The 13,265-nt window shown below is 40.8% G+C and overlaps 1 protein-coding gene across 2 annotated transcripts; it reads left to right on the top strand.

The window, feature by feature from the left end:
• The first annotated feature begins 905 nt into the window (after window positions 1-905).
• Window positions 906-12,302, top strand: inpp5ka (inositol polyphosphate-5-phosphatase Ka). 2 transcript variants are annotated; one of them, XM_079608973.1, is made up of 14 exons: window positions 970-1,107; window positions 1,369-1,452; window positions 3,186-3,290; window positions 3,407-3,515; window positions 4,839-4,955; window positions 5,038-5,213; window positions 5,413-5,524; window positions 5,725-5,834; window positions 6,090-6,116; window positions 7,065-7,293; window positions 7,372-7,509; window positions 7,703-7,786; window positions 7,890-7,994; window positions 12,087-12,302. In XM_079608973.1, exons 2-14 carry the CDS (start codon window positions 1,379-1,381, stop codon window positions 12,165-12,167), a joined length of 1,467 nt encoding a protein of 488 aa, XP_079465099.1. In that variant the 5' UTR covers window positions 970-1,107; window positions 1,369-1,378; the 3' UTR covers window positions 12,168-12,302. The 2 variants fall into 2 exon arrangements, with proteins under 2 accessions (XP_079465100.1, XP_079465099.1); XM_079608974.1 differs by lacking the exon at window positions 6,090-6,116 and having other exon boundaries at window positions 906-1,107.
• Window positions 12,303-13,265: the final 963 nt, after the last annotated feature.

Below are 13,265 nucleotides of genomic sequence, written 5' to 3'. Positions count from 1 at the left end.
ATCATTTGCAGGGGTTTGATTGCACATGTTGGAAGTCCAGCCAGAAGAGCATTGCAATAGTCCAGTTTAGAAATGACAAGAGCCTGGAAGTGTTGCATGCTCTGTAGGAAGGGCCTGATCTTCCTAATGTTGTGCAAAGCAAACCTGCATTATCATGCTGTTTTTGCAATGTGATCCTTAAAGGTCAGCTGATCATCAAAGATTACCCCAAGATTCCTGATTGAACTCCTGGATTAGTTGAAGAACTTTAAACTGTGCTGTACTGACTGCATGGCTGGGAAGATGAGAAGCTTTGTCTTAGCTAGGTTAAGTTGTAGGGGATGTTCTTTCATCCAAGATGTCGAAAAAAATGAACATTTCCATGGACCCCCTAATAATATGCATTGCATTATAATAATTGCATTCCCCTGGGGGTCCCTAGGAGGACCCACTTTAAAGTTGAACATTTACTTAGTTTAAAAATTGGTTTAAAATATTTAGTTTATTTTTATAAAAATATATTTCACACAAAAAAACAAACACACAAAATAATTACCAACAATTAGGCCTATTATTAAGTACAAAAAGTTAAACAAAATTTAAATTATATTATTATATTATTTTATCATATTATTCAATTATAATAAATATTAAATTATTTATATCAGTTGTATCTTAAAATTGTACTTGAAGGGACATTTTGCTCAACAAATGCAATCTCGTTTTTAATAAATGTAACAGACATTTTACAGTTGGCTCCTTACATGAAAATATTTTTTCATTAGAATTTTGTTTTTTTGAAATGCATGCATGAAGTACGTTTATTTCATGAAAGTTAAACGGTTACATGCACAGTATAAAATATTAAAATGTTATGTATGAAAAGACTAGGCCTGTTTTATTACCTTTAGTAGGCTACCTCACGTGTGTGGCGCCTCGGGACTTTTATTTTAACTTTCCAGCAGCCATGGATGGCTGAGTTATGTTGTGTGTAGTTTCACTCACCCTCTCTCATGTAAATACTGTGCACAGTTCGTGATGTGACAGGATATTTTTGTCTCCAGTAATTGTTGAACACCACAGAGGCTTTGAGACTGCGGAAGCGTAGACGAACGAAGTTTGTACGAGGTAGTTTAAATACTGTTTTAAACGTATTCACTTTTGATTTTTGTCATTATGTTGCATTATTTCAAATATTTCAGTATGTCAAGTGATATAAGAAGTGAATATGTACTTTTATTTCAGATTATTGCATGCAATATTGGACATTGTATATAATCCTGACTCTTGACTGTACTATATTATAACGAATATTATCTTAAGATGCATTTTGATGCACATGAGATGCAGATTGCAGAACAGGTTCATGAGTGTTCTTACGACTGACAGGTTGGCGAAGATGGAGGAAGATTTGTCACGTGCTTTGAATTCTGTCACCCTGGAGCCTAAAGACAGTAAAATTGACACTTTTGGGTAAATATTCTTACTTTTCATTTAGCTCATCCTTTCTTATCAAAAGTTATTGATATTGTATTTTGCCATTACAAGTGGCTTGTTCAAGAATCACCCCATCTGGAGTTTATATCTATAACCTTTGGATTTCCATTAAAACATTTTAGCACTAAGCCACAAAATTATACTTTTATCATATATTCTCATTATGTGAATGCAGATATTGGTAAACCGTGATCCATTTAGAGTTTCTTCTCATGAAGCAGCACAAACATGTATTGTAATCGTTTTATATGTTGCAATTTTGTCACAAGGTTGTCGATTAAAGACCTCAAGCGCTTTTTATGTTTCAACATCCAGAATCCTCGGACAAGGTGAACAGTTTAGTCTCTTGTTTACTGAAATGGTGAAAGAATAAAGCAGGGATAAGCACTTTAGGATTAGCTTTCTCAATACACTTACATGTGGGGGTTTCAGTTGTTAATGGAAAACCAAATCGTTTTACGGTTCTATAATTTGGCCACAAGTTTCGTATTTAAATATGCAAATGCTTAAGAGTCTACATGACTGGATCATTATTGCAGTGATTATTATGTTTCTAGCATGTTTGGCAACAGTTCTTCTAACCCTAATTGATGGAGTGTGTAGCTTTTCATTTCTTGAACAACCATGTAGGAAGACACATCATGGCCATATTTCCGGATGACAATGTCACGATTCATCTTGCTCAAATTGTGAAAGAATGGTCAAGAGTCAAGCACTCTGTAAGCTTGTATACTGTATATAATTAAGAGCAGGTATTCCATCTTTCATAGCAGCGCCATCTTTGAGGCTGTGAGGAATAGACACGCATCCCTTCAATGGGTTGTACTGTTATTTAATGTGTTTTTGGATTGTTCTGCTGACGAAACACTGCAAAGAGTCAAATTTTCTGTTCATGTGGGAGGTTTCAGATGCAGTTCAGTTGCAACAATACCTCCATTGCATTGGGTAAATGCAGCATTGAGGTTTCCTCTTGTTTAAATTGAATGTGCTTGGGTGGGCCATGTAAGCCCTTGATAAACCAGATTAGGATTTTAATCTAAAAGTCCGCCTACGCTTCCACCTCCTTCTACTCCCCCTTACAGGCTATATCTCACACTTAACTGTATTAATAATTTCTGGAATAACTGCCTTTGCTTCCCTGGTGCTCAAGACAAAATACCTGTCAAGACAATTGAGTGACCAGCATGGAGGAAATAGCTGATCATTTGAATGAAAAACTGCGAGTGCGCTCCGACAGCGTGGCCATGCTCATGACCTGCGTGGATGATAAACCGCACGCGCAGGTGGTTAAAGCGTTAGATGGGGCTTTTCTCGTCTGCAGGCAGGCAGACTGCGGGCCGACCTAAGAAAGACCAGTTCAGGTTTTGTCTTTCACTTCTCTTGTTGTCGTGTCTGGCAGATCTAAACCGACTGCTGGTTTCTAGTTTGGTTTTGTGGCAACTGAACACCTTGTCTCTGTTTTTCCAGAGAGTATCTTGTTTCGTCAGTGATCTTCAGGGATGAGATATTTTGAACTTTAGATTTCAGTCTGTAGTTCTTAAAATTGGTTTTGAGCTGTTTAAGATTTTAATCTGCAATTTCATATGCTTAAAATTGCTCAGACCAATTAGTTGAAATGGTGTTATTGTTAATCTGAGTAGTTATGTGAGGAAAACATGGAGATTTACTTTATTGAACTGAATACATCTTTCTTTCTTATGTACTCACAGGCTGTATGTCGTCACGTGGAATGTGGGCACAGCTGAGCCTCCTGAAGATGTGAACTCTCTGCTTCAGCTCAGCTCCCCGAAGAAACCCGACCTCTATGTGATCGGGTGAGTTTTGATATCTTGAGCTCTGCGGACCCACATAAAGTAAACAATTATAGTTATCTGACCTCAGAAGTATGTGGTCTGAATGTCCTAATGTCTGTGATGCTGCTCTTGTTCAGTCTTCAGGAAGTGAAGGCTGCACCTCTCAAGTTTGTCACAGATCTGGCCTTTGAAGACTCCTGGAGTCAGCTCTTCATGAGCACTCTGGCGCCTTTGGGTTATATCAAGGTGCTGATTCTGTCCGCCATGCTTTTGTTCATATGCTAATCATGTGATTCACCATGAACCAGTGGATGATTGGTTTCTTAGTCATTGAGCACATATATAGAGCTCCTCAGACAGGTAGACATGCATGGGAAATTTTAGGTGATTTAATGATGAAGTATGTATACACACACACACACATTATATTGTATGATATTTGCAATATTTAAATGTAAAACGATATATTTATTTATATATTTAATATAAATCATATTTTAATTCATATAACTCACTCACTAACTATAATTCACTCACACTTTAATTATATATTGAATTACATAATTACAATTATCATGAATTCATACATGAAATTATAATAAATTAATAAATATAATTTTTAACTACAAATAAAAGTTTATTTATACATTTAATATAAATTATATTATAAGTTATTTATAATATAAATGAAAATAGCCCCACATCATCACATACCCTTCACCATACCTAGAGATTGGCATGGTTGTATTTCAGTTAGCCTAATAGCTGGTTTGATTTGCATTGAGAGATGATCTTATGGAAAGTACCCCATGCCAATCTCTAGGTATGGTGAAGGGTGTGTGATGATGTGGGGCTATTTTAATTCCAGAGGCCAAGGGAACTTTATCAGGACGCATAGTATCCTGGATCCATGAAATAACTGGCTTTAAAAATAAAAATCTGCATGCCTCTATGGGAATTTTACATAGGGGTGTCCTGACTTATGCACCCTGTATTTTAAGGAAGAACATTTATTTATTTTTATACCATGGTCTGGGTGAATACTCGATTCTGATTGGCTGCAGGGTGTCCGTTAAAAAGTGATAGAGGACACCTAAATAAACTGTCAGGTGTAACCAAGGAAACCAAGTTATTGTTTGTAACTTGTAACTTTAGATTTCAATTGTAAACTAATTAAAATATAAACTAATGTTTTAAAAATGTGTTATTTGGCAAGTGACCATGGTATAAGCGGGTTAATGCCCGACGGTTCACACCTCGCCGTCGTCCATTAAAACCTGACAATGGACACCTCGTCGGGCATTAACCCTTACACGATACACTATTCATTCACAAAGAAAATTGGTGTCCTTAAAGGTTGGACTTTTCCTAATTATTTGAATTAAGGCATTGAGATAAATTTCCAAAAGATTATTTTTTTATTCCTCTTTTTAGTCAACTTTAGCATGGGTGCATTCACTTATGCTTAGCACTGTATATAATAGGCTATAAGTATATATTTTGCACAGAAAATAGTGCACACTTTATAATAATGTTGTCTAATTTCCTGTTTTACTGTGGCCCATTCAGGTGTCCTCCATACGGATGCAGGGTCTACTCTTGCTTTTCTTTTCCAAGCTGGATCACGTCCCCTTTATCAGAGACATTCAGGTCACTTACACCCGCACAGGACTCTACGGCTACTGGGTAAGACCATGGAAATGCAAATACTTGATATACCTACTGAAAATCGCATCTTAATTTCATCTTAATTTCCTTCAAATGAAAGGGTAATAAAGGAGGCGTGTCTATCCGCCTGTCCCTCTACGGTCACATGCTCTGCTTCCTGAACTGTCACCTCACCGCTCACATGAACTACGCCTCTCAGAGGGTGGACGAGTTCGAGTATATCCTGGATGCTCAGACCTTTGACACCAAAAACACGCCACACATTTTGGACCACAAGTCAGTCCATCATGATATTTTTGTAATATAAATAATAGCGCATAAAAAGCATACTGTATTTTTCTTATGCTTCACCTTCTTATTTTGCATATTCTTTTATGTATTATGTTCTTATTATCGATTTTATTGATTGTCATGATTCCTTATCATTTATGTATTGCTATTTATTGCATATGAATTCTCTCACCTCATTCTCTAGGGTTGTGTTCTGGTTTGGGGATTTGAATTTTCGTATCGAGGATCATGGTATGCTCTTTGTAAGGAACTGCCTCACCAGCCAGCGTTTCAGTTTACTTTGGCCTAAAGATCAGGTACTGATCACTCTTGAATCTGTATTACTGACATAAATTATATGACACTCTCTTTTGAGATGTCTATACATGTAAATTAAAAGTGTATTAATGTATGAATAATTTATTTGCAGTTCCAGAATTAGTAACTCGCTTCTTTTGCATAATGTTTTTTTTTATTATTATTATTTTTTTATCTGTGAATGTCAATATCTCACCAGCTCACCATGATGAAACAGAAGGAAGCTATTTTGCAGAAGTTTGAAGAGGGACCTCTGGACTTTCAGCCCACCTATAAATTTGATTTGCACTCGGATAACTACGACACAAGGTAAATGACACAACTTCTTACAATATATCTTCCAGTATAGGGCTGTCACGATTATTGATTAATTGTACGATTGCGAATATTCTGTCTAATCATATCATAATTTTGATTATTAAAATGGATTTCATGTTGACTTTACATTTTCTGGATAGCTGTGAAGGATAGCTGTGAATAGTATCCTGAATCTCCCTCAGCTCCTCTGCGAGGGCTGTTTTTAACTGCCAGATGTTCACTCATACTCTCTTTTCACCCTTGCAGAGTACAGAAGACATGGTTTGGTTTTAAGTAAGCTTTATATTTCCCATGTGCTTCTTAACTTGAACCTTCCTCCCCTGCTTGTCTAGCCTTCTGTCAGCATTCCTTGAATTTTTTCGTAATTGTAGCATTTCCGTCAGAGAGCGGAAATACTTATTTTGTTAGTTTTTTGCACTAGAGTTGGCAGATCTCATCCACACTTTAATGCAGACCAAGTGCATTGTGTGCCGCCCACCCTGTCCTGTAACACCCATTCATCTACTGCTAAAATGAAGCACCAGAAATAATCCATTATTAACATCCATATACATCCAGTCTGTGTTTGGACTTAGTTGGTGTTGTGTGTTGCAAAGAGTTTTCAAGTATTAGTCATGTTATCTATGTTTCTATGCTGTCATTTTTAGTAGCTGTTCAGATCTTTGCATGTGGACGACTCGACTCACTTTAATGAAAATGCTTTTTTTTAAGCATTTAAATTCTGATATATAAATATATATATATAGTGTCTTACTCTATATATAGCCTGTATTTATAGACACAATTATATACATTAAAAAAAATCATATATATATATAGCCTATTTTAATATAAATTGTTATTAGAATTATTTTCTATTAAATGTTTTTGTTATACCTTATGTAGTATATTAGAATATTACATTATTCAAAAAAAATAATAATTTTGTAGCACATGTAGGAATAAATCTTGTTTCAAACGACCATGACATTGCAAGTTTTTTTTCATAAACCTATATGCTATTTTTGTTTTTCATTTGTTGCTGTTAAAATCATCTTATGACTTTCATAGTTATAAAAGCCTGCCACATAAATTCATTTTCACAAGATGAATGATGGCTGTACAGAAAGATACGCCAATGTTCTTCCAGTTGAACAAATCTGGAAAAGGGATTCAAATCCACACGTTTATTCTATTATATATTTGATTTAATCTTGTTTTCCTCTCTTTGTGATTGGCTAGTGGTAAGAAACGCAAGCCTGCGTGGTGTGACCGGATCCTCTGGCGAGTGAAGCCCGAGTCCTCGCCTACGGAGGACACTCAAGAAGACAATGAAGATGAGCCAAAGAAACAACTGGAGGGGGAAGACGACGATGAGTTCCCTCTGAAAATGACCCAGGAGTATTACACGAGTAAAATGGAGTATGGCGTTAGCGACCATAAGCCTGTCTTTGGCATCTTCCGCTTGGAGGTGGGGAATCACTGAGTAAAACAATAGTCATTAACCCATTGTGCTACAAAATATGACCATTTGTTAATCTGTGATCAGTTGAGAAAGATGTGCGAGACGCCTCTGGTGCAGGTCTGTGCTGAAGGAGAGTGGAGTGCCGACTTCGACGCCCTCATAACCTACAGACTTCTTCAGGCCTTTCCCTCCAGTGCCTGGGACTGGATCGGTTTATTTAAGGTGAGAGAGGTTCCCAAAATGTGCTCCGTTCTGATGGGGTCACAGACTGCCGGTCAAACAAATAATGCTAATGGCAAATGCATATTATAAAAGTATATTATTGTGTATTGTTACAATAGTAATTGTAAAATATTGTGAACTAGATATTATCCCGGGTTTCTTTAATATAGGATTTGTGTTTGTCACTTCACAGGTTGGTTTTAAAAGCGTTTCGGACTATATCACGTACACTTGGGTGAAGGATGACCAGGTGTCTCTCGATGATGAGCTCTTTCAGGTTTGCAGCATTTGCTGTCTGCGTTTCTTGCTAAATAAAGAATTTTTTTTCTTCATATAATCAACTGAGTAGATTAGGAAATGATATCGTCTTTTTTTCACAGGTTTATGTGAACAAAGATGAAATTCCAGTTCGTGGGGGAGAATGTGTGCTGTGCTATTATAGCAGCAACCTGCAGTGCATTGTGGGTATTAGTCAACCTTTCAGGGTGAGTCAAATTTGACTTCTGTATTAATCAGTGTTGGGTAAGTTACTCTAAAAAAGTAATTCATTACTAGCTATTAATTACATTTTCAACAGTGTTATTATTACTGTACTAATTACTCTCTCTAAAAAGCACAGCATTACTTATTACTAATTACTTTCTTAATCCCGTAAAAAAACTCGACCATTTGAACAATACTGTCACGGGTATGGTGCGGATGAAGACAAAGGCAAAGGCACAAAGCTCCAATTCAAACTTTTACTATGATAAAGCTTACACAAAACGGAAACACTCACGATACACTGTAACATAATCAAACATTGACCGACAACTGAAGGGAGAAAGACAGGAACTTAAATACAGAGGATGACGAGGGTACAACAGGTGAAGACAATGAAGGGTGATTAACTGATTAACTAGACAGGTGATGAAAATGAACTAATGAAAATGACGACAGAGATGACGAAAAACACTGAATGAGAAAAAACAACCTAAAAGTCCATGGACACAACAGAAAACACATTAACAATGTGACAGAACCCCCCCCTCCCCCCAGGCGCGTCCTCGCGCCGTAAAACATCCAAAGGGGTGGGAGGGTGGGCGCCCTGGAGGCTGATGGACAGGTGGCCGATCTGGAGCAGGAAGCCTCCAGGGCGGAGCAGGACGTGCAGGTGGCCAGGGCGGAGCAGGATGAGGGCGTGGCCATGGCGGAGCAGACGGACCCTCAGGCGTCCATGGCGGTGAGGACCCTTCGGGCGGCCATGGCGGTGAGGACCCTTCGGGCGGCCATGGCGGTGAGGACCCTTCGGGCGGCCATGGCGGTGAGGACCCTTCGGGCGGCCATGGCGGTGAGGACCCTTCGGGCGGCCATGGCGGTGAGGACCCTTCGGGCGGCCATGGCGGTGAGGACCCTTCGGGCGACCATGGCGGTGAGGACCCTTCGGGCGGCCATGGCGACCGTGTCGGAAGGGCCTCCACGATCCCCTCAGAGGACTTATTGCCCCCCCCCAAAATTTTCTTGGGGAGGTCAGCACTGGACTGGACCAGCGGCGAAGAGGGCTCTGAGCTGACCGGGGCCAGCGGCGAAGGCGGTCCTGGGCTGGACGGGACCAGCGGCGAAGGCACTGGGCTGGACGGGACCGGCGGCGAAGGCTCTGGGCTGGACGGGACCAGCGGCGAAGGCTCTGGGCTGGACGGGACCAGCGGCGAAGGCTCTGGGCTGGACGGGACCAGCGGTGCAGGAAGCTCTGGGCTGGACGGGACCAGCGGTGCAGGAAGCTCTGGGCTGGACGGGACCAGCGGTGCAGGAAGCTCTGGGCTGGACGGTACCAGCGGTACAGGAAGCTCTGGACTGGACGGAACCAGCGGTGCAGGAAGCTCTGGGCTGGACGGTACCAGCGGTACAGGAAGCTCTGGACTGGACGGAACCAGCGGTGCAGGAAGCTCAGGGCTGGACGGGACCAGCGGTGCAGGAAGCTCTGGGCTGGACGGGACCAGCGGCGAAGGCTCTGGGCTGGACGGGACCAGCGGTGCAGGAAGCTCTGGGCTGGACGGGACCAGCGGTGCAGGAAGCTCGGGGCTGGACGGGACCAGCGGTGCAGGAAGCTCGGTGCTGGGCAGCGATAAGGGCTCTGTGCTGGGCAGCGATGAGGGCTCTGTGCTGGGCAGCGATGAGGGCTCTGTGCTGGGCAGCGATGAGGGCTCTGTGCTGGGCAGCGATGAGGGCTCTGTGCTGGGCAGCGATGAGGGCTCTGTGCTGGGCAGCGATGAGGGCTCTGTGCTGGGCAGCGATGAGGGCTCTGTGCTGGGCAGCGATGAGGGCTCTGTGCTGGGCAGCGATGAGGGCTCTGTGCTGGGCAGCGATGAGGGCTCTGTGCTGGGCAGCGATGAGGGCTCTGTGCTGGGCAGCGATGAGGGCTCTGTGCTGGGCAGCGATGAGGGCTCTGTGCTGGGCAGCGATGAGGGCTCTGTGCTGGGCAGCGATGAGGGCTCTGTGCTGGGCAGCGATGAGGGCTCTGTGCTGGGCAGCGATGAGGGCTCTGTGCTGGGCAGCGATGAGGGCTCTGTGCTGGGCAGCGATGAGGGCTCTGTGCTGGGCAGCGATGAGGGCTCTGTGCTGGGCAGCGATGAGGGCTCTGTGCTGGGCAGCGATGAGGGCTCTGTGCTGGGCAGCGATGAGGGCTCTGTGCTGGGCAGCGATGAGGGCTCTGTGCTGGGCGGCGATGAGGGCTCTGTGCTGGGCGGCGATGAGGGCTCTGTGCTGGGCGGCGATGAGGGCTCTGTGCTGGGCGGCGATGAGGGCTCTGTGCTGGGCGGCGATGAGGGCTCTGTGCTGGGCAGCGATGAAGGCTCTGTGCTGGGCAGCGATGAGGGCTCTGTGCTGGGCAGCGATGAGGGCTCTGTGCTGGGCAGCGATGAGGGCTCTGGCGCAGGAAGCTCTGGGCTGGACGGGACCAGCGGTGCAGGCGGCTTGGAGCTGGACGTCAACCGTCCAGGGTCGAAGAGGGACCAAAGCGGAGAATGGTGTCGGGGTCCATCTCGACCACCGCCTCTACTGCGGCCTCCACGGGTCCCGCGAAATCTGGCCAGACGGGTTCCCTCAAACGATCCTCCATGGGCAAAGGCTGGGAGATCTTGGCTCTCCTTGGCCAGGACGAAAATTTTTACCCACTCGTCCATTTTAGGGGGGTCGGTCAATCTGTCACGGGTATGGTGCGGATGAAGACAAAGGCAAAGGCACAAAGCTCCAATTCAAACTTTTACTATGATAAAGCTTACACAAAACGGAAACACTCACGATACACTGTAACATAATCAAACATTGACCGACAACTGAAGGGAGAAAGACAGGAACTTAAATACAGAGGATGACGAGGGTACAACAGGTGAAGACAATGAAGGGTGATTAACTGATTAACTAGACAGGTGATGAAAATGAACTAATGAAAATGACGACAGAGATGACGAAAAACACTGAATGAGAAAAAACAACCTAAAAGTCCATGGACACAACAGAAAACACATTAACAATGTGACAAATACAAGGATAGACATGAATCTGCTCTTTAAATTCTTTCAAATAAGTTATATAAAATTGCATAAATTTTTCCTGAACTGACCAAAGTTTTTTAAGGGAGAAGGTTAAATTATAAGCATACATTTTATTATTAGATGATAAATCCTATTTTGTTTCATATAGAATCGTTCTATAGTCTATACCAGAGTCCTGCACGGGTTCGGGTACCTGACGGGTGACCCGCAAATTTTGCTCAAACGGGTGAAAAATATCCAACTGTGTCGAATACGGGTGCGGGTCGGGTCGGACACGGGGGAAACGCGGGTTCAAAACAGTCACGTGCAAATGTAAAAATAAATGCATATTTTTAGGAACAAATCTACAAAACTATGCCTGTATTTCAAGTTCGAAATTCATCATTTACACAGACTTGCAATGTTCCTGCATCCTAAACTGAAAAGTATACTTGCTGCTGACAGTGAAGTGGCAAGCGTGCACGCACAGTGAGATGCGGCGCCTTGTGAAAAGTCAGTATTAATGCAAACACAACCACAGGGGAAAAAAATTATATTTTTATTAAATAACATTTGAAAACCTGTATAAACTGAACACCAAATAACAATATTAACTACTGAGAGGTGATGACTCGTTCATGAAAAATGTCACAAAGAAACGGCAAAAGTAGCCTAATGATTTTTGAATAGGCTATGTCAAATATAGCAAGGAGACAGAGCAGTTTTTTCTTTGGTTTTAAATTGTTTTGTTTAATTGTATTTATGGTAACATATAAAAAATGTATTAATTTATTTACGGTAACATATACATATGGCTTGTCCAGCTTTTATGCAAGTAATTCTTTTTATTAACTGACTTCAGCTGAACAACAGCCAAATTGCATAATTTTCCGGTTTATCACTGTAAAGCTGATTTGAAACCATCTGTATTGTATAACGTGCTATATACGGTAAATAAATTTGACTTGACACTGTTATGGCTGTATGTTTTGAAAGGCATATTTTCAGTTGGCTTCAGTGTTTAACCCTAGTATGGTATAAAAATCATATGAATGTTCACTTCAGGTGCAGGAATCCAGAGTGGCGATTGAAGAGGGTTTAGTGTCTGAAAATATCAATGGACTTGATGAAACGGTTGCCAGTTAAGACCAAGAGCAAGATGTCAAACCAAACATTACCTGTGGATTTAAGCAAGTGCAATTTTAATCCAAAATTTTAGCTTTTATTGGTATCTGATACAGTAAATACAATATTTTTTTTTTTTCTCTTTTTTTTTTTCTTTTAACCAAGAAATATTTTAAATCGCAGCCAGTATATTTTAAATTCCAGCCAGTTGGTGGGACCCTTCCCAAATAGATTGTGGTATTCTAAGTAAGCACATTTAATTTGGTACTGAATTAATTGAAATGGATTCAGAAACAGTTGTTACAAATTATTTAATTAATGAAATCACACCACAGCCTTACTATTACCACATTCTTTTAAAAAACATTTAGTCTGCATTTAACTTGTAATAGATTTTCAAACAAATGTTTTATTAGTCCACTGTACATCAAAATGTTTACTGTTACTGCTTATGCTGTCCTTGTTTTCTCATTCCTGCATTCCTCATGTTACACTGTCAAGAACAGGCTGCTTTTGCACAATATATTTGAGAACTTTTATGACACATGTTCACTTTGTTGATCTATTTATGACTGTAACTCATACTGAAGTGGTATTATTATATTATTTGTGTCTCACTGAAATTGAGTACGAATAACTGAAGGATGTGATGGAAATATTTTGACCAATTCTATTATTGTGATCAGTACAATTTGATATTATTTTCACAGAGTGCTTGTACGTATTAGGCTAACCAAATATGCAATTTTTTGGCTTAAGAATGTGTTTTTGTTTTAATGTTAGACTAATGCTAATGTATAAATAGAATACATTTGTATACAATTTTACTGTATAAAAGGTAAAAGAAGCTAAATTTCTCTTCTCTGTAAACAAAGAGTTTATTTTCTAAACAACTGCATTCTGATTACATGAAATAAATGTTATTTAAATAAAACAAATGTATAACAGTCTTGTTAATTTTGATAATGAAAATATTCATAATAAAAACAAGGTTGTGAGGGATAAAACGTCTATTTCTTTTTAAAATCTTATTTGCTTGTTTATTTTTTTACTTTGAGTTTGTCAGATGGGACATTTTTGTTAATATGTAAATTGTTTTGTCATTGATCAACATTTAGA

The sequence above is a fragment of the Phoxinus phoxinus genome, assembly GCF_949152265.1.
Source record: "Phoxinus phoxinus genome assembly, chromosome: 4".
NCBI classification, from domain to species: domain Eukaryota; kingdom Metazoa; phylum Chordata; class Actinopteri; order Cypriniformes; family Leuciscidae; genus Phoxinus; species Phoxinus phoxinus.
Note: the sequence above shows the minus strand (reverse complement) of the source record. Positions and strands in the feature narration are given on the sequence as shown.